At 39.7% G+C, this 27,311-nt stretch overlaps 1 protein-coding gene and 1 long non-coding RNA gene across 2 annotated transcripts in view; both read right to left on the bottom strand.

Annotated features, from left to right (window-relative positions):
* The window catches only part of LOC114150707 (cadherin-2-like), a 112,124-nt gene extending 95,600 nt beyond the window's left edge, over positions 1 to 16,524 (bottom strand). The window contains exons 1-2 of the mRNA XM_028027327.1: positions 16,330 to 16,524; positions 9,680 to 9,806 (exon numbers count right to left, since the gene is read on the bottom strand). Of these exons, the coding sequence (XP_027883128.1) occupies positions 9,680 to 9,806; positions 16,330 to 16,371 (169 nt within the window). The 5' untranslated portion in view covers positions 16,372 to 16,524. The remainder of the gene's footprint in view (positions 1 to 9,679; positions 9,807 to 16,329) is intronic.
* A 4,852-nt stretch (positions 16,525 to 21,376) lies between these two features.
* On the bottom strand, positions 21,377 to 23,592 carry LOC114150723 (uncharacterized). The gene is made up of 3 exons (XR_003596815.1): positions 23,382 to 23,592; positions 23,027 to 23,129; positions 21,377 to 22,660 (listed from the first exon to the last, which is right to left on the bottom strand). It is a non-coding gene; the product is annotated as an uncharacterized LOC114150723 (long non-coding RNA).
* Positions 23,593 to 27,311: the final 3,719 nt, after the last annotated feature.

Genomic DNA, 27,311 nt, shown 5'->3' with positions numbered 1-27,311 from the left:
GGAAGTTTTCTGGCCGATCCCTGGTTACCAATCTTTAAAAAGCCTGATCAGCTGATTTTGATTTTGGCCTATACCAATTTTGTTTTGTTTGAAATGTTGCTAAATATAGAAAGAAAGTCACTGAGTTGGCAATAGTGGGATGAATATTGTTAACTGCAAACGTGCTGACCTGACCTGGTGGGCTGGTCTGTCAGTCACACCTCACTGCAAAGCAGAAGAGGATAGAGACTGATTTTTAAACCTTTGCTGATGAAGATAAGATTAGGGGATAAGATCAGTCTCACGTGTAAGTATCGGCCAATCACGATCCCCTAAAATTAGGGAAATAGGTCTCAGAAATCAACTGGTCGATAAATCAGTTGGCCAATAAATGTATCCTAGTATACATGTATATAATGTAAACAGCACTGCCAGAGATGCAATAAGTTCATAGCTGGTGTGTGAATGATCTAATGATCGGACTGCTGTTTGCAGCCAGTTCACATTGTTAGCAGAACTAGAGGGCCCCAAAACCAAATTTTGCTTAGGGCCCCAGGGAGGCTTGGACCGGCCCTCATAAGTACCCACAGCCACATCTCACACACACTCAGTCAGATGTGAGGTCAGGCATGTAGCCAACATTCCTTAAAGAGAAATATATGCAAGATAGAACCAAGGAGAGAGATGAAAACACAAAAAAGAGACAAATGAAAGGACAAGATCCAGTTGAAAATGAACAACCACAACTGGGGGAGAAACCATGGGAGTGTATCCACACACAGGCACAGCACACATTCCAGCCATATCTGTGAAGCTAAAAGCTACAGAGTCTGTCTTTTATCAGTTCCAAATACAAATGCCATTATGAAAGGAAAATTCACATTCTTCTTGTCCGTACATTAAGAAGGAAAGGAATCTGTTTTTACATCTGCAGAATAGAATAGAATTCAACTTTATTGTCATTGCACTGTCACAAGTACAAGCAACGAGATGTAGTTTGCATCTATCCAGAAGTGCTCTACGAGATATAAATATTTATTTACAGATGTACAAGACTGTATGTATGGACTATAAGGGGTTATAGCAAAGATATATAGATATTGTGTATAAATATAAATATGGGAGCTATATGCACAGATTATACAGATTATACAGAATATGCAGAATATACAAGAATGTTAGAGAATGGATTGTATATGTATATACAGTAATATAATACAAGATAAATAATGGCAGATAAAATTTACAGGTTGTATGTGTGTGTGAAGAAAACAGTCCGTGATGTGTGTGTGTGTGAGGATAGTCCATGTGTTATTGTTGTATGAGAGGATAGGGGAGTACAGTCCTTATAGTTTATGTTTTATGTCAGGAGGCGTTCAAAAGCGTGACAGCTGTGGGAAAGAAGCTGTTCCGGTGCCTGGTGGTTCTGGTCCGTAGGCTTCTGTAATGCATCCCAGAGGGCAGGAGGGAAAAGAGTGTGTGTGCTGGGTGAGTGGAGTCCTTTGTGATTTTCCCGGCCCTTTTCAAACACCGCTTCCTGTAGATGTCCTTGATGGCAGGGAGCGGTGCCCTGACGATATACTGGGCAGTTTTCACCACCCTCTGCAGCGCCTGCCGATCAGAGACAGAGCAGTTCCCGTACCAAGCTGTAATACAGTTGGTGAGGATGCTCTCAATGGTGCAGCGGTAGAAGTTCGTGAGGATCTCTGAGGACAGGTGGTTCTTCCTCAGGGTCCTCATGAAGAAGAGGCGCTGATGCGCCTTCTTAATGAGTTTGGAGCAGCTGGTCGTCCAAGTCAGGTCCTCGGAGATGTGGACTCCCAGGAACTTAACACTAGAATGGCTGGGTTTTCGATTTCTCCCTAGAATGGCTGAACAGGGCCAAAAGGCCCTGAGTCCACCCTGACGACTCTGATGGCTCAAATTAGCATTCTTCTTCAATTGTAAATGTGGCCGTTGACCGTCAGGCCAGAATGTAGGAATGTGAATAGTCCATGTTGGGGGTGGGTATCTATGATACCTGCAGGAGATCAGATCTCCTGTAGGTAGTGCTCTTCAGTTTAGTTTTGAAGCATACATGAAGTGTTTTTGGAGAGATGTGACCTTTTGCAGCTGATCCATGATGTTGTGCTGCATTATCCAGGTCATTTTGCCAAATGTACATAGAGTTTGCAAAACATACAATCTGTTTCAAAAAATATGCAAAGGTTTTTCTAAAAGAAATGAGTAATGTTTCTCTTTGAAATAAAGCTAAGAGGGTATTAATTGTGTTGATCCACCTCAAAAAAATCATGCAAAAAGTGTAAGCAAAAGAAATCTGGGAGACTTAGCACATGCAAATTTGCATGCAGCCTTTTGTGCTGTGGAGGATAAATAGGTGACTGCTTCACCTATTTAGTTCACAAGAACTAATGGCATTTATTTCAGTCATAATCTTGCGGGGGGGTGACCAAGGTTCCATCACTATGTGACAGCTGGTCAGCAAACCTGGCAAACATGATTGACATGGCAGCACTGAATGCACATGTGCTTTATCAGGCATGCATTGGGGTGCAGGAGAGACGGGTGGACTTCCTGGTTGAGCTTGCAAAAGAGTTCGGTAACTCTCATGTGAGTGAGAAGAAGGCACACAAGGAGAAACTGCTTCGGCAACAACCTTCCACACCCAGCTCAGGCAAAAGGGCGAAGTGTCAGGTCAACCATCGATGCAGGATGCGTGTCCTGAGGCCGAAACATCATCAGTGACCCCTCACACCCCCACCATGGACTGTTCTCCCTGCTGCCCTCTGGAAAGAGGTTCTGCAGCATCCGGTGCAGGTCCACCTGGTTCCGAAACAGCTTTTTCCCACTTGCCATCAGACTGCTGAGCTCTTAACTGGACTGCACTCAAAAACTGGTCTCCACTTTATACCTTGCACATGTACAGAGTTAAATAACTTCTATTTTACTGTCAGTCCTGCACTTTATATTTTATATTTAGATTTATATTCATATTTTATACTGTATTTTATTTTACTCACAACATTGGAACCTCAAACATTATCCTGAGCCGTATGCAACGAAATTTCGTTCTGTATACACCCTGTGCATTGAAAATGACAACAAAGTCAGTCTAAGTCGAAGTCGAAGTCTAAGGAACAATTGTGCAACTGTGAGATGCGTTGAGGCCATTACCAGGGTACTGATAAGGTAATGGCCCTATTTACTGAACAAAAGCACCTGCTAGATAAAATCCTTCAGGCCAGTTGGACTATCTCTAGCCTGAATAGGTATATGTCCAAATGGCCTAACTCCAGCCATTCTAGTAGGTGTCCACACGCTCCACCACTGTCCCCTTAATGTGGATGGGTGGATGTGGGTCAGCGTTCCTCCTGAAGTCCACGATAAGCTCCTTGGTCTTCTCGGTGTTCAGCTGCAGGTTGTTTTTGTCGCACCACTCAGCCAGACGGTCTACCTCCTCCCTATAAGCGGCCTCGTCATTATCTCTGATGAGGCCGATCACCGTGGTGTCGTCTGAAAACTTGATGATGGTGTTAGAGCCATGGACAGGTCTGCAGTCGTAGGTGAAGAGGGAGTAGAGGAAGGGACTCATCACACAGCCTTGTGGCACTCCGGTGTTTATGATGATGGTGGATGAGAAGTGATTGTCCAGCCGGACATGTTGAGGTTGACTGGTCAGGAAGTCGAGCAACCAGTTACACATGAGTGAACTGATGCCGAGGTCTGTGAGTTTGGTAATGAGTTGTGATGGGATGACAGTGTTGAATGCTGAACTAAAATCTAAGAACAGCAGTCTGGCGTAAGTGTTCTTACTGTCCAGGTGAGAAAGGACAGAGTGCAGCGCTATAGAGACTGCATCCTCTGTGCTCCTGTTCTGCCTGTATGCAAATTGGTGGGGGTCTAGTGTGGGGGGGAGACAGGATCTGAGGTGTGCTAGGACCAGCCGCTCCAAGCACTTGGTAATGATGGGGGTAAGGGCTACCGGGCGGTAGTCATTGAGTCTGGTTGGGTTGGGATTCTTGGGGATTGGGACAATGGGGGTAGACTTGAAGCAGGTCGGTACCACAGCGCGGGCCAGGGACAGGTTGAAGATGTCCGTCAGCACTCCTGCCAGCTCCCCAGAGCACGTTCTGAGGACACGTCCAGGTATGCCATCAGGACCCGCAGCCTTGTGGGATTTAATCCTGCTCAGAGCCGCTCCTACGTCAGTGGGGAGGAAAGTCAGTGGCTGTTGGCCTGGGGTGGTAGCTGCTTTGGTTGCAGTTGTGGTATTCCCTCTCTCAAAATGAGCATAGAAGTTGTTAAGTTCGTTGAGGAAGGAGACATCAGTAGAAGCGGGGGTGGTATTAGGGTTCTTGTAGTCTGTGAGAATCTGAAGGCCTTGCCACATACATCAGGGGTTGGAGTTAGAAAAATGATCCTCCACCTTCCTTTTGTAGTGGTGTTTGGCCTTCTTGATTCCCTTCTTCAGCTCAGCCCTGGCTGCACTGTAAGTCTGTGCATCCCCTGACCTGAAGGCGATGTTGCGGGCCTTCAGCAGGAGACGAACATCTCAGTTCATCCAGGGTTTCTGGTTGGGGTACATGGTAATGCGTTTGCAGGTGGTGACACGTTCTATGGTGGTGGAAATATGGTTCAGTACAGATGAGGCGTACTGATCCAAGTCTGTATGGTGGAAAATAGTCCAATCTGTATTCCTGAACCAGTCCTGGAGCACAGCGTCTGAGCCCTCTGGCCACACCTTTACTGTCCTCATGGTAGCTTTCACACGTTGGATGAGTGGTAAGTACCGAGGTGTGAGGAACAGGGAGAGATGGTCTGATAGACCATAGAATCACCAGAGGAAGGAACCCCCTTCAAATTTTGCTTTATTTGTCTTTCTTACAGGTTCACATTATCAACACAGTCTACACATCAGATTCAGAGAAAGACAACCTGAGAACTGGAATTTATTGTGACAACAATAAATTATTCTTATCATGATAACAATTTATCATGATAAATGGCAAACAATATGATAAATACCTACCCCTATGCTAGATGTTTGACAAATAGAAAAAACTGTAACAAAAATGTGAATTTCACATGAACGTCTGAACACCACTCTTTATATGATTTTTTTCCAAGTTGACCTTCCTTGCTTGATCAAGATTACATATGTAGTTCCCCTCCAGATTAAATCTGCCCCTCTGCAGGCTTCCTGTGCTCACAACAGATCACAATGTTCTATCTGTGCTTCTGCCCAGGCTTAATTGTCAATCTGCCCATCAGCATTTCAAAGAAGAATGGGCTCAGAGTTTATCCCTAATATAATCCCCCCACCACATTGACCCCATCTGTCACTTTAGCACATAGCATCTTGTACATGGCCTGCACCACCCACCACACAAGACTGCTTTCAACACAGCTTGGCAGATACAACAATTTGAAAGTACAGTGGACGCCTATTTATTAATGGTTCAGTACATGCAGATTCACCTAATCGCTGATTTGTCTGTAGAATGTAACTCCAAATATTTATGGAAAATCCACCTATTAGCAGACTATTTTTGTAAAGCATATCTAAAATATTCAAGAGAAATTGCAGCTTGGGAAGCTGAAATACCAACAGGTATGGAGTCAAGGCTGGTTCTTCCAAAAACAAAGCTGAATGTAAAGACTTACAGCAAACCTGTGTTATCAAGTCAATCGTGGAAGAATAAAGTATCTCAGTTGTACTTTCCCAGTCTTATTCAAAGGGAAGCTAGATGGGGGTTGGAGAAAAGTAGGACCATCTCCTGCATGACAAAAGAAGAACATTTTGAAAAAAGGAAGAGAAGACAAAAAAGAGGAATTTAATAGAAGGTGTGGATAGATGAATGCGTGCAGTGAGTACTGAATGGGGGTTTCCAGCTGAGGAGGCCTGCCCTGACTGGCAGTTGGCTGGACTGGGTGGAATCACTAACTAATGCTCACTGCTAAAATAGGAAGAATGGATGGGAAAACGGGAAGGTCAGAGCAAGTAGCCCTGCTGCACTCTACAGGAAGTACAGGGCAGCTGCTGACCTCAGTCTGACTTACTCTGTCTCTCATACACACACGCGCACGCCCCCACACATAAGCCACTATGGTGAAGACAAAGGCAACAACATTTACATTATGCAAACACAGGTTGGATGATACACAAAAACAACAACTACCACCATGACTGATATGCTGCAAAAGCTGAGCAACAGCCCTTTAACAGAGTTATTATAAACAGACGTACACACATGCACACGCCCACACAAATGTCCACTGTCAAAACACTGCTCTCATCCCAGCTGAATCAACGTTCCAGAAAGCAGACCAACTTCTCTACAGTTTCCTCTGAATGTGCCGGAGCAACAAGCAATTTTTTCTACAGAGAGCTGACTTCTTCTTGAAGTCATGCTGTCTTTTCAGGCTTCTAACCCTTTAACTTCTTGTTTGATAAAACATAACCTCCAAAAACTGCCCAGATTGGAGGTGATTTGATAAAACTGTTTCATTAGGATATCATTTCATACAATTCTGCAGATTGGGTAGAAAATAGTTACATTTACCCAATGACATTTATTTGAGTAACTATTTTGAAAAAAAAATACTTTTAGGAGTATTTTTGCTACTTTTTACGTTTACTTGAGTAACCTATTCATGAAGTATCGATTCTTTTACTTGAGTAGGAAAAGCACTGGGTTCTCTACCCATCCATTAATTTACAGCAGTCAACAGGTGAGAGGGGGGTACACCAAAACAGAGATAGATGGGACAAACAATCATGCATCCACACACACCTACGTAGAATTTAGATAATTAAGAATATCTCTTTAGGAAGAAGCCAAAGTACCCAGAGAGAACCTACACACGCACAGGGAGAACACGTAAACTCCATGCAGAAAGACCTCCAGCTGGGAATCAAACCCAGGACCTTCTTGCTACCAGCTGAGCCACTGTGCAGCCCAGATTCTCTACCCCACTAAATGAAAAACAAATATGATTTAACCAAAAATTCACCAGGCACCCCTGCAGTTTTGGTTTCATAAGTTTTATATTGAAAGAAACTGATTTGGAAAATTTTCTTTAGCCTGATTTTGTTATTTTCTGTTACTTATATAAATTATTTGTACCTGTCAAGTCTCCTGTTTTGGCCAGGAAACTACCATATTTTATCCCTCATTTCCACAGACTCCCTTATTAGTATGTTCCCATAAATTTCCAGTATTATAATATCATAATTTCAAATAAGAATTTCTGTGCCTCTCCAAACTGAATAAAGTCACCAGCCTTACAAGAACTGCCATCTGCATTTGCCTGGGAGGCAACCAGATTCCGGTTTAATGCATAGTGCAGCAAATAAAGCGGCTGCTCCCGCAGTCTTTTATCCAACGGTTTTTCTTTTTGTTACGTCTTTTATTGCTTAAAATGAGTCCACAAACTATCATTATTGCCTCTACATCGTCGGACATGTTTGCTACTCTAAATTCACGTATGGTATGTTGGGGTTTTTACGTGATTTTCTTCAGGAATCGGGATGTTCATGAGTGAAATCGGTTCTTGTGTGGTGTGTTGCTCCTGCCGTGTGGCTGGACACACGAACCGATCGAACCTGTTGTACTTTTATCAGTTCTGTGTGGTCACAGAGGTTTGAAAAATCAGCCAAAAATCTGCACGATTCTTAAATCGTGCAGAGAGCCTCTATTCCTCTCGTCTCGACCACTGCCCTAACGCTCTGACTCTGGTCGCTATGGTAACGTTTACATATCCCTTCAAAATAAGATACAGATGCACCACAGAAACAAACATTTTACTTTTATGAAAATTTTAACTCATGATAAGGACAAATTAATGGGAGCACTGCGCTTGTTTCTCTGCAACGAGACACTCCCGTCTGGGAGTGAAGGGAAACAATAACTCCCGAAGTGATGCACAGGGTATTCATGATCTCTAAGTAGCGATGCAATTTGAAAGCTTCATTGCCTCATTAGCGAGCTGGTCACCGTATATCATGCAGAGCGGGCTTGGACTGTGGGAATCACCTACCTGGATAAATCGATTCTCCTGTCTCTTCTCTGGGCCTTTCCCCCTTTGCAAAGAAACTTTCCAAAGACATTTGTTTACTCATTACTCATTTTGCTACTTGTAGGCTCAATGTTGGCGCGCAAGAATCCGGTTAAAGGATTTTCAAAATAAAAGCTCCTCCAGACTCACATAATACATAAAACGGAAATATTTAATTATATTTTGTGCGCCGGTACCAATTGGTCCACGGACCGGTCCGATGCCCGGGGGTTGGAGACTGATGTAAGGTATACTGTATCTTGGTTGGGCTGGTGGGATGGCTTACAGCGAGCAGCAGAAAATTTATCTTATTTTTAAATTCAAAACTTGACAAGTATGATTATTCTCATTTTGGTCCTTAAAATACCAAAAATTCCACTTAACTTTATATTTTGGTCCATCTAATGATGTAACTTTTAAATACTGAATGACTTACAGTTATTCAGTACTTGAGTAGACTTTCTTCCAAATTCTTTTTTACTCTTAATTTCTTGGACTGCTACTTTTTACTTTTATTTGAGTAAAAATATTTTTGAAGTAGTGCTACTCTTATTTGAGTACAACTTTTGGGTATTCTATCCACCTCTGTAATTATGTGAATAAGAATAAAAATGAGGTGGTCAACGATATGATCCATACTCCCACTGCCTGAGTAGATCCTGAGCACAGACTCCAGCTCGCTCTCAGAATCACCTGAATGTTTCAGAGTGTTAGTGTTGTTTTGGGGCTCTTGTTAGTGAGGAGAGTAAACAGCAGGGAGTCAGCTAAGGTGAGGCGTGCCACTTCCTCCTCCAACAGACTGAATCCAAAGCATTTCCCAGCCACACTGTGCTTGTTTTAGCTAAAAGTGTCAGATTCCATCTCTGTATTACCTGACTGCACAGAAACATGTGATCACACCTTTCTTCTCAAGTACAGGGTCTGTGCTTTTCTTAGGTTTTTCTGCTGCCTGGTCATAATCAGATGAGTCAGTTGACTGGTCCACTTTGATATCAGTATATATATACTTAAAAAAAAGAAAGAATATATATATATATATATGGTATATACATTTGAAGATATTTGTATTGGTCTTTCTATGTTTTTTTTTTATCTGTGGAAGATTTTCTTTGCAGAAAAGATAAGAGAATTTACACCCCTTGTGCTTCAACATTACCTGCAGCTGTTGGAGTTATCCTCCACACATCTGAAGGAGTAATGATCACGCTCAAACCAGCAATTAGCCTCGTGTTTTCCTCAGCTCTGAGATGTGCAGCAGGGCATTTGTTTGAAATGGGATAAAGACACTGAGCAAAAACGAGACCAACTACCAACTATTCATAGAACAGCTTGCCATACACCTTGATCTAAAAGTACAAATATTTTAATGACTGCTTTGTAAAAATTATTCATCAACCAGAAATTTAGCACACATATTATGGGTCTTTGTTTTGAACATTGCTGAAACCAGAGGAACACAGACAGAGTTCATACCTAACAGAATGTCCCGTCACACTCATTAACTCCACTGAGTTGGTATTAAAGCTTCATTGCCATTCAAAAACCAGCAGGATACTCCAACTGCAGCGATACTGGAGCTGTTGATTCAAGCGTGTGTGTGTCTTGTGTGTATGTGGGGGTGTGTGTGTGGGGGTGCGCTCACCGTTAAACACAGCCTGCCCCTCTGCCATCTCTGACTCAGTTTTAGTGTAGTATTCCTCTTGTGAAAAGCCCTTTGTGCACGGCAACCGATCCTGCCTGCTTGATGACAGCTCGGCCAGAACAGCAACCTGCAGACAGAGGACAGAGATGAGAGGAAGAAAATCATTCTTCCAGCTGCAAAATGTGCTGTTAACCTGATAAACATCTTTTTTTCTGTTCAAAACTTATAAAGAGTTCACCTAAACATGTCCGCCAATGAAAACGCGTCTGCAACTGGAAGTTAGCCTAGTTGAAATCTTTTTTCTTCATTTATTCCTCTATCCTGCAACACTGAGGCACAATAACACGAAACATAAATCCTGCTAAGATCCAGTCAGACACCATTATTAATCAGCAGGACCAGCAGCAGATAACTGGGTCAATTATTTCACGTATAATAAGCATATTGTATAATAAGTATAAGTAAGTATCTGATCTAATCCCTTTTCTGGGTTGGGAGAATAGGAGTCTAAAACGTAGTTGCTAAGGTAGTTTTTCTGGATACTAAGTTTTTTCTAATCCCTGTTCTGGGTTGCTAAATAAGTGTAAGTAATCTGGACTTTCTGGGTTGCTGGTTGAGAACATAGCAGCAGTCTGCTAGCTCCACAGGGTGGTCTAGATCAGGCTGGAGTGTGTGAGGTGTGTGCTTGTATGATTAAAGTAAGGATCCTGTTTTGCTTCTGCTTACGCGAAAAAATTGAAATGGTCACTTTCACTTTGCCTGTCAGAGTGTGTTCATATGGGATTGGAAGAAATTAGGTTGTGGGGCAGATGGGGTAGAAGGGATGGCTTTTATCACTTCCAGAATTAACAGAAACTGCTCTGATGACACATTCACACAACATTTGGCCAGAATTCAGCCAGGTTGGCTTTTTTTTAGACCTGATCAAGTTTTTAAGATAACAGAAGAAATGAGAAACACATTCTGTGCTGATGGATCATATCCAAATTGTAAAATTGCAAAAAAACTCAAACTATAGATATTCTGTAGAACATAGCTCCAAATTATTCAAGGAAAATCCACCTATTCAAAGATTATTTGCTGACCATGTCTAAAATATTCAAAAATGCAACTTGGGTAGCTGAAATACCTAAGCACAGTGCTACATGACTTGCTATTGGCTGGTATTTTCAAAGCAGTCAATCTAGAAGCACCATTCATTTTCCTTGGTGCTGATTGGTCATACCCATAAGAGTAACGATGGGAACACTGTAAATCTCAGCTTCTTCAGTAGTGCCAAGACAGTTTTCACTGATATTAATGAATATTGCAGTGTTTGCTTTATTAAAATAGGCTGTAATAAATGTTTTTAGAGCAGCTGTCTTTTAGATGTGGTCTCTAACCCTTTTTCTCTAACCCTGTGCCTTTTTCAGAATTTTCCACATTGTGTCTTGATAAACCTATACCTATTTTGTTACTTTATGTTCTGCTTCTATCTTCTGCGTCTACATTTTGAAGCTCTACTTCCAATATGGTTATGATCAGGAGTGTATATGTATCACAAAACAAGGACGTCAGGAAGAAACAAGTGAGAAAAGAATTTGGATCTAAAAATAATCCAGTTGTAACGTAATACTGCAAAAAATAAAAGCCTTCTTATATATCTGTCTTTAATTAAAAGTCTACAGGCATTTGCAGCAAAGTTTAGCTTTCATCATCTGGAGTTACATAACAAAGTATACTGATCAGTAGAACTTGGAGTAGAAGGTTTTTCTGAGATTATGCTGTTTTAATGCATCTTAATGATATTCTCTTCAGGGGTGCTCATCAAAGGGATAAAGTGAGACATTTAAATGCCTTTGAGTTAAACGCACTGTTCTTTAGTTTGAAGTGAGTTGATACCCAGCTGAGAGCGTGTTAGCTTGCTTTTTGTGGGTAAGATGACGTGTAGACTTCATGACAGGAACTCTCAGCTGGTTGAAATTCTAACATTGCAGGAAAAAAAAGATGATCAAAAGGACACAGAAAAAAACAGAACCATCTCCTCCTCAAAGCTAAGGCACAGAAAATCCATGCATCTAGTTGCTGATATTACTTTAGAACCGGGAATCAGTTTACAAGAGTTTAAGCTTGTCTGTTCTTGGGCAAAACACACACCAAGGTTCATGAACCTCTCAGTAAGACAGGAAAAAATGTCTTCGTTTTTGGAGACATGTCCTGCAGTCTGAATAAACTAACACCAAGGTGATTAGACCATGATGACTGTTAGAATAATTGGAGGAAAATGGCAGAATCTTGTAAGCCTGATCACAACCGTAAATTATGGGGGTGGGAGACAACATCATGTTTGAAATTTTGTGCTACAGGAGGGACTGGTGCACTGGTACATTGTTTCTATCAAGAGGTCAGGACCAAAATACCAATAGGCTATTGTGAGAAACCAAGACAATGCACAAGAAGTATCAGCCTACCCATTTTTGGTGAACCGTTTAGAATTTGCCTTTTTCCATCAGCTACTGTTTGTCTGTAGAACCTGCCGATATTCATAACAATCATCAAATGGGATGAAACATTTCATAAAGCATAGGAGCCATGGTTTGTTAAATTTTAACAAACTAATTTTAGCAGCAGCAGTTATGTAAACTTAAATTACTGTCCAATATAAAAGAGAAATGTGCTTAGTCTTCACTTTCAAAGTGACAGAATACATATTTTACATATCAAAAATCAGCAATTTTCTCAGCTTTAATTCAAACCATATTTTATAGAAATCTGGTAATAATTTATATAAAAATAAGGTCACTAGGACCATTTTTGTGACAGAATCCTGCTCATTTCACATTAGAACAGTCTGTTTTTATGGTCCTGACTCAAAGCATAGAAATTATAGGTGTGCCGATCAATTTGCCACCAATCATAATCGGCTGATTTCCATGAAAAAGTGTATGATCGGTAAATCGCCGATCACTGTCTTTTGTTGGCGATCACCTGTATGTCACTTCACAGCCTGGCTGTGCAGTTTATCTCCTCTTTCCTTCACACTGCATAAGCATTTGGCAACAAATCTTAAGCAATATCGTGTGGAACTTCAACGCTCAGAGTAAATGGGGAAGTTTACGCGTTGCGGTAAATAAAATTATATCAGGGGTGAAGCAGGTCAAAATACATCAACACAACAAATCTAATATGACATTTAAAAAACAAACACTTGACGGAGTTTGGCTATATCAAGGCTCACTGTAGGAAAAAAAGACATACGGAGCGGTCAGACAGCAGGTAAAGGAGCGCACAACTACCAACATTCAGCCGGAAGGGCAAGGCAGTCAGAGAGCTAAACAAATAACCCAATAAATAATTTAAGTCAGTGAGCCAGAGGTGGAAGACGCTGGTTCTGCTCTTGCTGTTGGAACGCATTACTGGTAGTAATATTTCACAGCGCCATTTCTCCTCCACCCAGCAGTGAACTCTCACACTAAACGTCTGCTTAAAGCTGCAGCATGTAACTTATACAAAAACAAGATTTTACATATGTATTAAAACTTTTGCTGTCCTAACATAAGACAGATAAGCTCTGGGGAAAATAATAGATCTCCACACAGAATAATTCTGTGTTCTGCAGAATTATTCCGCTCATTCAGAAACAACCAATTAGAACCAGCACTAAACAAATAGCCATGCTCTTATGATTCAGTAACTCAGGATTGTTTATTTTGATAGAACCTGCATTTGACTTTAAATGAATGTTTCTTTTTCTCTTAACATTATTTGATATAGGCAGATTTATTTGACTTATGCATAATTTATGGTACTGAGAACCTTACTATTAATTATTTTACTGCAGGTTTTTCAGTTGTCCTTTTGACTGAGTAGCTGCTGTATAGTGCCTGCAAGTATTTTGCATATTTGTCTAAATTAGGTGAATTTATTGCCAGATAATTTTTCAATTTTGTCTGATCACATAGTAGCAAATAATTTTCAGGGTGACATTAATTCTGTAATATTTTGAGCCGTTTAAGTTTATTTTATCTGATGCTTATAGACAATGTTCTTTGGAATCTGTAGTCTAAGGAATAATAATAATAATTAAGTACACTAAATTATACGTAATAATAAAGTGACAAAAACTGTTATTGACAAACTATTGTACACCCATATCTCATTTTAAGAATATTACTAAATTGCAATTATCTCTTAATACTATTTTACAAACAAAAATTTTTAATATTGTTTGTGACAGTAAATTGATTATACAACTAGGGTCACAGCATTCTAGAATTGTTCAAAATCCAAGAGAATTAATGGGGATTTATGGGAGTTAACACGTTTAAATGTATCTTAAAATAATTTTTTGCAGCCTGCTGACAATGTTAAAAAGGATTGCAAAAAAGTGATTAGATATATGAGGTGATGGGATTAGTAACATTCCGCTAAGCTTTTTATGTTTTTGTTGTTCCAAAAAAGATTTTTTTTGACACTATAATTCAAATAATTTACTTACTGTTGAATCTGAAATGTAATGGTTTTTTTACAGTGTAATTATGCTTGCCCAAGACAAAACACAACCTTATTTATGTTTGAATATGATGCAATTTGTTTAAATTATGCCAAATTTCAAGTAAATCCCCATAAAATCCCACAATGCCCATGGAGAGGTTCCAATTTGGAATATTTCCAACTTTAATGTCCTGGAAATATTTTGCAGCTTAGCAACCCCATGATAGGCAGCAAGTCTGATTTAGAAACCTGATCTGGATTAGATTGGTCATGCAGAGGTAAAGATTTGTAGATTAGACATATTTCATCTCATAGCTTCCTATTTTCCTGCAAACGTTTGGAATCACACCTCTCAGAATGTACCCCACTGGTTCCACCAACCGGTCTCCAGCCAGGAGAACATAGCAGCAGTCTGCTAGCTTCACAGGGAGGTCTAGATCATCTGCTGCAGGCTGGAGTGCGTGAGGTATGTGCTTGTATGATCCTGTTTTGCTTTTGCTTAAGCCAAAAACTTGAAACAGTCTCTTCCATTTTGTCTGTCAGAGTGTGTTCGTAAGGGAATGGGAGAGATGGAGAGTATGAGGGGCAGGGTAGATGGGCACATCTAACCCCCCCCCACCCACACACACACACATCCCAACTCACTCCTATTATCCTGAAAACCTGAAAACCTTTTTTGGAATCCCTGTGCTCAGAATGTTGATATATTATAAAATAATATATATATAAAATATAATATAAAAAATATATATATATATTAAAATGGCGCTGGCTCAGCTGGCTGCCTGCAGACGCAGCTCCCGTCGTGTGTGTGTTAATCTGTGTATAAAAAAATTCTTGCTGTAACTGCAAAATAATTTCCCTAATGGGATGAATAAAGTAATTCTTCTTCTTCTATTCATAATGATCTGGCTGAAACAGTGGATGGATTTAAAAAAATATTTACTCTAGACCAACACAAAGCTTTCAAGTCTTGATTGGAAGCAAAATTTAAAGAAATTAAAAGTTCAAATCAAGACATTTTGGAAAAGGGACCTTATATCTGACACCTTATATCCAAGACAATTATCCATAGGGCCTTGAGGGTAAAAAAGAAAGCTACTGCCTCTAGCTGGAGGGAAGCTCTGATGGTTTCACTGGATAAAAGGAAAGCTTCAAGACTGCTGACTGTGGCTTTCTGAGGGTAAGGCACTGCTGCTGGTGTAAGGCAGTTTGAATCATCTAGCAAACTGACCTTTGACCTTCTGTATTGATTTGTGCACACAGGGAAATTTTCCCTTTTTTCTTCAATGTATTCTACTCAGCATACAATCACTGCCAGCCGAGCCTCATAAATGATGCTGCTGATTGCTGATTTCATCAAGTCACCTCCTTAGGAGGATACAAACATGTGTTCATATGATCAACTAAGACTGAGGGGGAACAAGAACGTGGTTGGTAAAAATGTTAAAATATAACCGTGGGGCCCAGATGGCCTGGAGAGGGGTGCTTTTCAAAGTTATTATTACTGGTGAGGCAAGAGCTGTATCTGAACCACATAGCAGGTAACATTACGGGTTGTTATTAGTAATATCTACTGCAATAGACAATAACTCCAGCTTGATCACACCCCAACAGATTCCCACATTTTTCCATTGGAAAGACTGCCACAGATCCCTAGAAGAGGCGGCTGGGCCGTCAGACAAACGCAGATGTAGCTATATAGACATCGATGCGACGTCGGTTTTGAAGCTCATAAAACTGCCATCTTTCTCTTCAGCCTCAGTCTCTAACGCCTTAGCCTGACTCAGCCCAACAGAAGAGTGCGAACCTTTTCAGTCAGGAAGAGGCTCAGGAACGGCCAAAACGCAGAACAGAAGGATGACTGTCTCTCTCCGGACTGACGGAGACTCTGAGCTCACATTTCAAACCGTCACGCACCGCCTGCATTCGTCTTGTTTATGACCAAAGTGCGGCACAGAGGCAGGTCTGGAACCAGCAGCATGTTTTCCTGATACCCAGCAGGAGATATGCGCTGTCTGTCCGTCCTGAATCACCGCGAACAGCGGAGAACCAATAAAACAACTCAGACTCAGTTGCATTGTCCTAATTTCCTCTGAGCGCATCTATCTGGTCCCTTGCAGCTACGGCTGCTCTCTCTTCTTGCTACAAAATGAAAAAAAAAAACCAGCATTTACCTCCACAGTCGCCATGGCCGTCCACACCCAAATGATATTCATTTCCTTTGTTAAAATTCCTCCTTCTATAACCGCACACGTCAGGTCATTTAAATCCAAGAAAACCCTCGCACCTTCCTCCTTCGAGCGGCCCTCCTTTAACAGACTTCTCTCCCCGCCTGAGCTGCTCTCCAACCAGGCTGGTACTGGCTCAACCCCCCGCTCTCCTGCTGCTCAGTGCCGCCGCCTACTGGTCGTACAGAACCCTCGCGCTATAGATGCACAGCTAGATTCTGTAATAACACATTTTGTCTCACGTCAAAAATATTCACGTCCTAAAAATTATATACTTTTATTTATTTATTTGTTTTTGAACCAATTAGTCTTACCTTCTTTTCCCCGAAATGTAGCATTTTTTAACTCCAGGATTGATGATTAAACTGGGATTTTTCGGATATGCTGGCTTAAATATCCCTTGATTCGGTTTCAACAAAAGAAGTAACACATAAATTACCATGGCGATTTACCATGCGCAGCTACCCTGTTCCAGATCAGACTGACAGCTAGCAGGATCCCCAACTTAAACTTGATAAACACATAAAGACAATTTCAAAACAACACAAAGTAATATTGTAATATTATTTCAAACTAATCAGAAACATGAAACTAATCAGAAACATGAATGACAAGGGCGCCTCGCTTAGGATGTAGTTTCTATGATTTTTTTTTAATCACTATTATATTTTATGACAGCATCGTACATGGCGAATAAAAGCTTTTGAAAAATGCAAAAATTCCACCCAAACAGTATTAGAAGTAATATATTCTATGCAATGTAAAAGAAAAATGAAAAAAAAAGTAAAACCTAAAATTTGAAAAGGACAGAAATTTTCCCTATTCCTTCTGATGAAAACGGTGGGTGAATGAAATCCATACATTTTATTGTTCCTGAGATATCTACATTTGTTTGGAGGCATTGTTGTACAGTACATGGCGACTACAAAAAACATGCTACATGCAGCACGAAAAAAAGCAATGTCAAAAGCTCAATTTATTCCTTTGGTGAACAGCTCAAAAGCTGTTTAACTGCCGAACTTCAAAATGGCCACTGCCTTGTGTCCTCCATGACAGCTCTGAAACTGGATGATTCATTGCAATTAATTGGCAATGAATCATTGCCAATTAATTGCAGGACCTGAAACAGCCACTGTGAAACACAACTGACATTTTATATTGTAATTCTTAATTCTGCCACAGGATGTAGCTGTTGACCCCATTTCTTTGGGGGTGAAAAATTCATAAAAAGCTGAATATTATCCAAAGTATGAAGGTTATGAATACCAAAAGATATAGCCGGCCTTAGGAGAGCAAGCTGAATAGTATAAAAGTTGAGTGGTGAAAATAACAAGAAGTATGCAGGAGAAGAAGCACGGAGAAAAAGTGAGCAACCAGAATAAAAATTAAAGCTTCTTGCAGCTCAGCGCCGCTCCAGCCTCCTGGCGACCGCCGATGCCACCTGCCAGCCACCGCAGACGCTCTTGCGCAGTTACTGTACCAGTATGCCAGACGATAAACACAGATGCGTTCAGCAGCACTCCCTGATGACGCACAAAAAATCTGGTGCAGATCGGCAGATGCAGTGAGGAGATACAGTATATTAATGTATTAACCAAGGGGGTACAGTGAAGTCAAATTACAATGCTATTGGGCTCTTCAGAGATTCACAAGTGCCATTCATAACAAGGTTGGTTTAAATCGGATGATGCATGTGTGATTTAGAGTCGATTGTATGGTACGGCGAGGGATTGAAATTTGCCATTGGGCCATGCCCACAAGGTTCAGTCAGCAGCCAGCGTCGACAGACTTCATCATCATGTCATTTATGTCACTTGACACAAGTTCAAACCCATATGAATCAAAAAGTAAAAGTAAGATATCCACCAGAAAAAAACAGGTGACTTCCTGTTGGAAGGAGGCAGATCTTGGATGATGTCACCAATTGACCATGTGAATGTGATGAGGCCAGTCTATAATGAGACATAGAAAGTCTGATGCAGCTGTGACCTTCTATGTAGAAGTTATTGCACATTGATGTTTCATGGCGAATGGTCAAAGTTTGACACTTACTTAGTCACGCCCACATGCTTTGATGTATGACAAATCTTTTGATAACGTTTGACCTTTTAATGGCTCAAGAGTGTGCTGAGTGATTCTCAAGTCTGTATCTCAAAAGCTGTAGGACGAGTTCGACCAGATATGATGTTCAAAAATGACATGATGGTGACTTTGATCCAAAATGGGCAACTTCCTGTTGGGTTTGGACCATGGTTCCAAGAGACTTTTTTGTAGGTCCTGACAAGAAAAACATATGTACCAAGTTTCATAATTCTGGGTTGAAGCATGGCTTGGGGCTCATCATTTAAAGTATTCTAGGGGGCGCAGTAGAGAAATTAGGCCATGCCCGCCAATGATTGCTGTGGAAAGGATTGATCCTAGCAAGTTTGGTGCAGCTTGGCTAGAATCTGTGGAATTCAGAGCCAAACGTATGGCAACGGCGTTACAGGTCATTTCGCCACGCCGCCATGCTCACCTACTCTATTGAAACTGGTCACGGTTGGAATCCACATCACACCAACATGTCTTCTGTCTCTGGACACAGTTTTATGTTGATTAGGTCAAAGGGGTCAGATAGAGACCGTTCACAGTAAAACATAACACTTCCTGTTCTCAGGGAGTGTGACTTAAGTGATGTCACCATTTGACCATTGGGTATTATAGGGCACCAGATGATGATAAATCCCTGAAAGTTTGATGCCTCTGAGTTTTTGTGTAGGAGATATGAGTTTCGTGTTTCATGGTGAATTTTGACCCCTGGCAATGCCCCTTCGACATGCACAAAAACTCACCGTTTTGATAACTTTTAATAAACCATCCCTTATAAACAATCTGACCACATTTGAAGCCGATCAATCGAAATCCCTAGGAGGAGTTTGATCAAATGTGGAGGCTGTAAACAGCCAAAATGGAGTCAAAATTAGAACTTCAATGCAAAATGGCCGACTTCCTGTTTGAATTGCTCTACGACATCAATTTAATTTTCTGTGCATCGGGGGTAGATCTACAAGTGTACCAAATTCCATTTCTCTACGATGAAGTAAGGGCATAGCGGAGGGTGTTTTGAAAGTTACCAGGTGGGACTGTTGAGCTGTTTCTTGTGCGATTTTTGCGACGACCTTAAAATATGTAAATTTTTTTGCTGTGAAGTTTAGTGAGTTTTTGAATGTGATAAAGCCCCCAACAAGCCAATTCATTTGGGCGGAAAAAAAAAAGAAGAAACAGTACGATCACAATAGGCCTAATAATAAAGAATAAAGAGAAACAGGAACTTGAATACCCAAAAGTTGTACTCAAATAAGAGTAGCACTACTTCAAAAATATTTTTACTCAAATAAAAGTAAAAAGTAGCAGTCCAAGAAATTAAGAGTAAAAAAGAATTTGGAAGAAAGTCTACTCAAGTACTGAATAACTGTAAGTCATTCAGTATTTAAAAGTTACATCATTAGATGGACCAAAATATAAAGTTAAGTGGAATTTTTGGTATTTTAAGGACCAAAATGAGAATAATCATACTTGTCAAGTTTTGAATTTAAAAATAAGATAAATTTTCTGCTGCTCGCTGTAAGCCATCCCACCAGCCCAACCAAGATACAGTATACCTTACATCAGTCTCCAACCCCCGGGCATCGGACCGGTCCGTGGACCAATTGGTACCGGCGCACAAAATATAATTAAATATTTCCGTTTTATGTATTATGTGAGTCTGGAGGAGCTTTTATTTTGAAAATCCTTTAACCGGATTCTTGCGCGCCAACATTGAGCCCACAAGTAGCAAAATGCAAGTACACCTCGCTGCAGCAAACAGAATGGGGCGGGGACGGACAACTGTCAGTCTCATACCTTATATGGAAATGGGGGGGATGGACCACTGTCAGTCTCATACCTTATATGAAAATGGGACTATTTCATTCCAGAAATGAAGTGACACTATTTCCTGTACCGACCGTGTTATAATAATTATACTAATAATAACGTATTTTATTTGACAACGGCTTTTAAAACACCCAAGAACACTTTCAACATTAAAAATACAAATTAAATAGTAAAGAAATGGCTACAAAACGTGATATGTCACGTGGTATGTCTGTCACGTGGTAAATCATTTTTTATTTTCAAATCTTTATTAAATCTTTATTTAAAATTATATTAGTAACAAACAATCTAGAATAAGCAACAATAAGGAAACATTATGGAGATGTATTTATCTATCCTTACACCCAATCTATCTCAAACAAAAGTAATAAAACATGAATCAAATCAATATTTTGGAGACAAATGTACATTACATTAAGAGCACATTTATCCATCCATTAATTATCATGAATTATCCCTATAGTCGGGTCATGAGGGCTGCTGACCCTGGACAGATCGCCTGTCCATCGCAGATTAAGAAAACAGATATAAACAAATGAAGTTCAAATAATATATTTTGATGTTGTGAATGGTACTCTTAAAATAAATAAGTTAATATCTAAAATATAATAGCCTCTGGCTTATTAAATAAGAACTAGATGGAAAAGAGGTTTGGTCTGTAAAACATTTAGTCAACAATTTTGGCCAACTTAGTACGTCCATTCACAGCGCACTTTTGTTGTTTATTTGCCAAATATTTTTCTTATTATTCACATTGTGAATATAATTTACAAACAAACCAAAGGACTTCTGAACTTCTAACAAGTGCCATTCTGAAAACTAGAATATTTTTGGTTGCAGGTGACCTGGCTCAGCTGTTATCATTGTTTACCATAATGTCTCATTGGAATCTTTTGCTATAAGGACTCCAGTTCAACCAGTAAACTGATTGGTGTCCCACTATTCCATTTAGAAATTCCATATCAATTGCAATGGATTCCTAAAATAAAGACCTTAAATATCCAATTGTTGCAAAACCCAAAGGGATTCATTTAAAACTTTAAATGTAGCTTCATCCTGGAAAGACTCACACAGAAAGTAGGTTTTAGAAAGTTTATTTGACAAGAAATAATCTTTGGGGCTCGGACCCCGGCAGTAGACACTGCGCTGGTAACTGCCAGAGAGAATGATCTTTTTTCTATATGAAAACCTTTTTGAATAAAGTCACTGGTTACATAAATTAAACCAATGTGTAAATTCTAACTATAACTGTCTTCATCTCAGCTGCTCAGCCAATCACCTGATCATGTGTCTCCATCCCAGCCTAACGGCGCCGGGCTCATCTCTCTTCATAAAGTCAGGATACCTTTAATCTTATGTTTGTATTATGACTTTGTAACCGGACAATATGTTTCTGTATGTGCTTACGTTATTACAAAAAACCCAACAGTTGATTCTGACTGTTAAAACATAAACAACTTGGCTGTATGTCAGGTTTGTAAAGAAAATTTGTATTGATTCCAGTCATTGTTCAAAAAGTATAGGAAACATTGTATTTACACATATATAATATTGCAAGTTATTAGCTTTGCTTGCATTTAAAATTTTTAAAACAAGGTTATCCTATTGTTAAATAACGCTGTTCCAATATATTTACAACTACTTTATTGGTTCTACTCTCTCCAACAAATTACAGCCACAATGTAACTTTGTGTGGAAACGGCACCATTTCTATGAAAACTAAATAATGTAAATCAACTGAGCTGCAACAAAAGGAACATTCAAAAATGTAAATAATATTGAAAGAACACATTATGAAAAAGGATGACTGCACAAGTCAAAAGGCAAATATTCTTTAGCAGAAATGATTTAAAATGGCTTGTCACAAAAAAAAAAAACAATGTGTGACAACTGAAATGTGTGAAAGACTGTGGAAAGCAACTAATATTCTCCTTGCATTCATTATTGACAGTCAGTGCAGTGTCCAGGTCGGCCATCACAGTAGTAACCAGGGTACTCTCCTCGTCTTCCATCGCCGGTGAAGCCCACAGTCTTTATATTACCGGTTGCAGGAAAAACACGTTACAACCGCAAAAGGAATCCGGTTTTCTGCCTTGAATGTTTTTGAAAATTTGCCCCAGTTGATCTCACCCGTTAATGAAAAATCGATTTCATGTAGTTGAAATCTAATTTCACATGTTTTAGGTGAAAAAGGTCAAAGGTCCTTACCATCCAGCCAAGCAAAATGAGTCTTCTTCCTGAAAACTGGGTCAGACACAACGGCTTCAAAGCACTTGCAGGTCAATGCCAAGGTGAGGTAAGCTGAGTCTCCCTGTGCTGGTATCACCTCCTGGAGAACAGCTTCAAGAACATTCAGAGGCATCTGAAAAAAACAAAAAAACCAAACAAAATAAAAAATCACATTGCACATTATGATCCGTAGAACAGTAGTTAATAATAGCCATTTCACCAAATACTTTGTTACTCTTACTAGTGTAGTTTATTGCAGTTACTTACTAAAACTATATTGAAGTTGTGTTACTCGTCATTAGAGTATCACATCTGGGTACTACACCCAGCTATAATGGCAGCTGTTAGTTTATAAAATATATTAGACTTTCCAGAAATTTAACATTGGTGTACAAAACATATTTAAAAAAGATTAACCTTTAAAAATAAAAGAAAAACACTAGAAAACTGGTAAGTATGTAAAAAATATTTTATATTTTTCAAGTGTAGTTATACATACCGTTATGTTGAACCATAGCAGTTTGTGCTATATGGTTCTGTAGCTTGTATTAGCAAAGGGAACAGCAATATTTATCGTTCATGTTGCAAACAGATACGTGGATCTGTACAATGAAAATAAAAAATAAAGTTTGAAAATAAAATACATTTCTCAATTATACATGTTATCTACTTTTCTATTTTTTATCTAATGGTGCCCTGTGGGATAGTAATTAGCTATGCTACATGCTAAAATTAGCCTTCCCCTGTATGAATTACGAATTTCACTAGTTTACAGCTGTTAATTGTATTTTCAACCTAATCTAGAAAAGCGTATTGATTTACTATGTGAAAAAATTTTAAGTAGGTAAAAATACCTTTTGTTGACTTTGTGAGTTTTGCATTGTTGATCGTGCGCCGAACACCAGTGGAAGAAACTCTCAAACTTCTTTCTTTCTTCTTCCTTTCCTCTTAACCCCGCGTCTTAAGGTATTTGTACTAGTGATTATGAAAATAGCGCCCCCTTCATTTCCGGAATGCAATAGTCCCATTTCCAAATAAGGTATGGGACTGACGGAAAGGTCCGTCCCCGCCCCTTTCTGTTTGCTGCAGCGAGGTCCTTCTCGCAAAATGAGGAATGAGTCTTTGGAAAGTTTCTTTGCAAAGGGGAAAAGGCCCAGAGAAGAGACAGGAGAATGAATTTATCCAGTGTTAAGAAATAATGATTATTTTGGTGCTTAATACAGCTAATATACGACATGTGTAAAGGTATAGCCAACACTTTTATTTGGAACAGTTTTCTGTTGAGCATGTGGGAGCTGACAATAGCAGACATTTAAACAAGCAGGGCCTTTTTCCTCCCCCGCTGAAGACAGAGCAATAAATTTACATTCCGATAGGGGGCAAGAGACTTCTTGGCGCCTCTCCCCGTACCAGACGGAGATGAACGCGAAGTGGTCCGCCCTTTTACTTAGACAAAAACCAGACACCTTTGCCATAATGAGGGGAGTTTCCAAGTTTTTCTGAGTCCCTGAGGGAGTTTCTAATTGGTCAAAGAACGGAACGCCTTGACTGCATATATTAAATAGGGAAACACCTCTTTAGTTTAAAATTACGTACACGGAGCACGCCGACAGAGAGAGAGCGGCCGCTATTTTTGCCTTTTTTTGCCTTTGTGTTTTGTGTTCGTTTGTCTTCCCCTTGTGTGTCTTTATTCTTATGAGAAAAATGCATATCTCTGTTCCTCTGCAGCTTTGTTGTTCATTGCTTTGTATGAGATTAAACTCTGTGATCTGTGACGTCAACACGCTTTGTTGTTGTTTCGTTTTAGCAGGATGCCGCCACTCGCCAAGGACTCGGGAGAGAAAAGAGGAAAGAGCCAAAACTTTTTGTCCAAAGCTAGCATTAAACTACCTCTTTTTTACACGTTCCATGTAACACACCAGACAGACAGGATAATCGTACGATTATCACAAGCGACAATCTTAGAACTCGGAACGTTCTAAGATTGTCATTAGGGAAAAATCGGGGCAAAAAATTGAAAATTGTGTCATGTGACCTCCTCCCCACCCGTCCCCCCTCAGGCCGCAGTAAAGTCCAAAAAGGTTGGGGACCACTGGCCTACAGCATTCACCCTAAAAATTCACACCGACCTCCTGACGTACAATTTCCAATTTATTTTTATTCTAAGTTGGGAACTGACTTTAATTTACATTCATTGATTCATTTTCTCTAATATTAAACATCAATAACTATGTTTTTTTTATCATGAGGCCCTTCCATCTCATGTGATAAGTCTGTCCCTTTTATATAACAATAAAAGGTTATATAACATCAGCGAAGAGAAGCTGATATCAAATACTTAGATTGTATTTTAGACAGACATCAAATATAAGAACATTGAACACTGACTTTACACATACAATCCAAGCATCAGAGACACAATGACCTAACAGTAAGATCACACACTGACATCAGACAGATAAGTACGTCATACAATGATTTCACACAGGTGTCACTGACATCAATGGCTCAATTACAAATCCCTTCTCTACTCTTCTCAGGCTGATGCTTTAGAGGTCAAAGAGCTCCTTTGAACTCTGTGTAAGCTTTGGTCTGACTGGATTCACATATCTTGCTGAACATGCTACAGCTGAGCAGTCTGAAGAGCCAAAACTTACAAAGTTTCAGATTTTTCCCCCACTCTTTCTCAGATAAATGCACCGAGCCTGGAGGGAAGACATAGCCTTCTTAACTCTTAGGAATCATTAATTATTTAGTACTGTGGCCCCAGCAGGCCATAATAGTAGGCTAGATGTTTCATGTTTAGTAGCAGTGGCACCAAAAATTGTTCAGCAGCTCTAACCACATTGGATGCTCATAATTTTAAAGTAAAAAGTCTGAGTTCTGTAGACCGCAATGTTTGTATTTACTTTCTTATGTAAAAATGTGTTGTCATATCCATTGAGTTGTGTGCTGAGAATGTGTGTTTTTCCCACCTTCTTCCTGCAGGTGAGGCTGGGACATGTTCTTCTGGTTCCAATCAGGAAGTGCATTTAGAGGAGCTATCTCCATGAGTATAGCGTACTCTAAAATTACACTTTTTAGAGCACACTCTAAAAGTATATTTGGGCTGTCGTTCATCTTATGGACTTATTTACATTAATCTCACTTAACTCTTTTGCTTTAGTTATGCCAACTTACATTTATGTGTTCAATTAATTTAAGTTACAAATCTTTAACTTAAAGAAACTTCTTACTTTGACTTTACTTGAAACAATTCAGTTCAATGCTGCATTCGTATCCTACGTCTGATGTCATGACTCAAGCTTCACCAGGGACAGATCCTTTTCCAACCAGGGTGCTGTGGCGGTTCAGGGGTAGAACACAATCCGCATAAGGAGGCTTTAGTCCTTGACGTGGCTGTCACAGGTTGGACTCTCAGCATGATGACCTTTGCTGCATGTCTCCCCCTTCTTTCATTACCCACTTTCTTGTCTAAGCACTCTTAAATAAAGGCTGCCTGAGCAAAATAACCCTTTTAAAAGAGAGATCCTTTATTAGTTTACCTCTTTATTTGAAATAAACTAAATGATTTGAGTAAAACAGACTTAAATTTGTCAAGTTAAACTAACTTGATAAATTAAGCTTGATAAACTTAATTGAATTGTTGTCTGTAGAATTAAGTCAAAGAGGGGGTGCTGTGGTGACGCAGGGGTTAAGCAGAACCGACATAGGAGGCCTTAGTCCTTGACGTGGCTGTCGCAGGTTTGATTCCTGGCCTGGTGACCTTTGCTGTATGTATTACCCCTTCTCTCATCAATTTCCTGTCAATTCACTATCAAATAAAGACCACTAGAGCCAATAAAACCTTTAAAATATATAGTTATCAAGATTCGAATTATTTATTAGGGAAAAAATGGTTTGAGTAAGAGTTTCTTAAATTTGTCATGTTAAACACAATGAATTACGTTCTAAAGACTTAGTAAATTGAGATGGATAAACTTAATCAATTGAGTTGGATGATCATAATATATTGAATTGGTGTTATGTTGTGTTGAAGTGAACCCAAAAGTAGCACATCAAAAACAGCATAGTTGGGGGTATTTAATAAAACAAAACCAGAATCCAACTTACAAAAATGAACATCCAGGGGAGCACAAAAATAATCCAAAACAAAACCAAAACAGAAATTACGAGATGACGAAATCCAAAACCAAACTCAAACAACCCCAGATCCCAAAAGTTCGATAAACTTAGTAAATTGAATTGGATAAACTTAATTAATTGAGTTGGATGATCATAATAAACTAAGGTGGTCAGACATAGGATACGAAACTGGCATTGAACTCAATTTTTGTTGAGTAAAGTCAAAGTAAAAAGTTTTTTTTAAGTTAAAGATTTGTAGCTTTTAGGTTAATTGAACACAAAAAAGTATGTTGTCATCACTAAACTAAAATAATTAAGTGAGATTAATGTAAATCAGCCCCCAAAATGAACTACAGCCCAAAAACACTTTTTAGAGTGTAACAGCTGTTCCTGGATCTACATCTCCTCCCCCCTCCCTATTTTCCATCCATCCATCCATCCATCCATCATCTATTGTCCAACATGCTTATCCCTGGAGGGGTTGTAAGGGTGCTTGTGCTTAGCTGAAGTAGTCAATGGGTGAGAGGCAGGGTAGAACACTGAAGATATAACCCTTGCATTATTCAGTGACTAGAATACAGCTTATAAACAGTGCAGATTTGCTCAAAATACTTCAACATACACCCATTGTACAGGAGCACAATGTCAGAAGTGTGCTT

This window comes from Xiphophorus couchianus, chromosome 9, assembly GCF_001444195.1.
Source record: "Xiphophorus couchianus chromosome 9, X_couchianus-1.0, whole genome shotgun sequence".
In the NCBI taxonomy this organism is placed as follows: Eukaryota; Metazoa; Chordata; class Actinopteri; order Cyprinodontiformes; family Poeciliidae; genus Xiphophorus; species Xiphophorus couchianus.
Note: the sequence above shows the minus strand (reverse complement) of the source record. Positions and strands in the feature narration are given on the sequence as shown.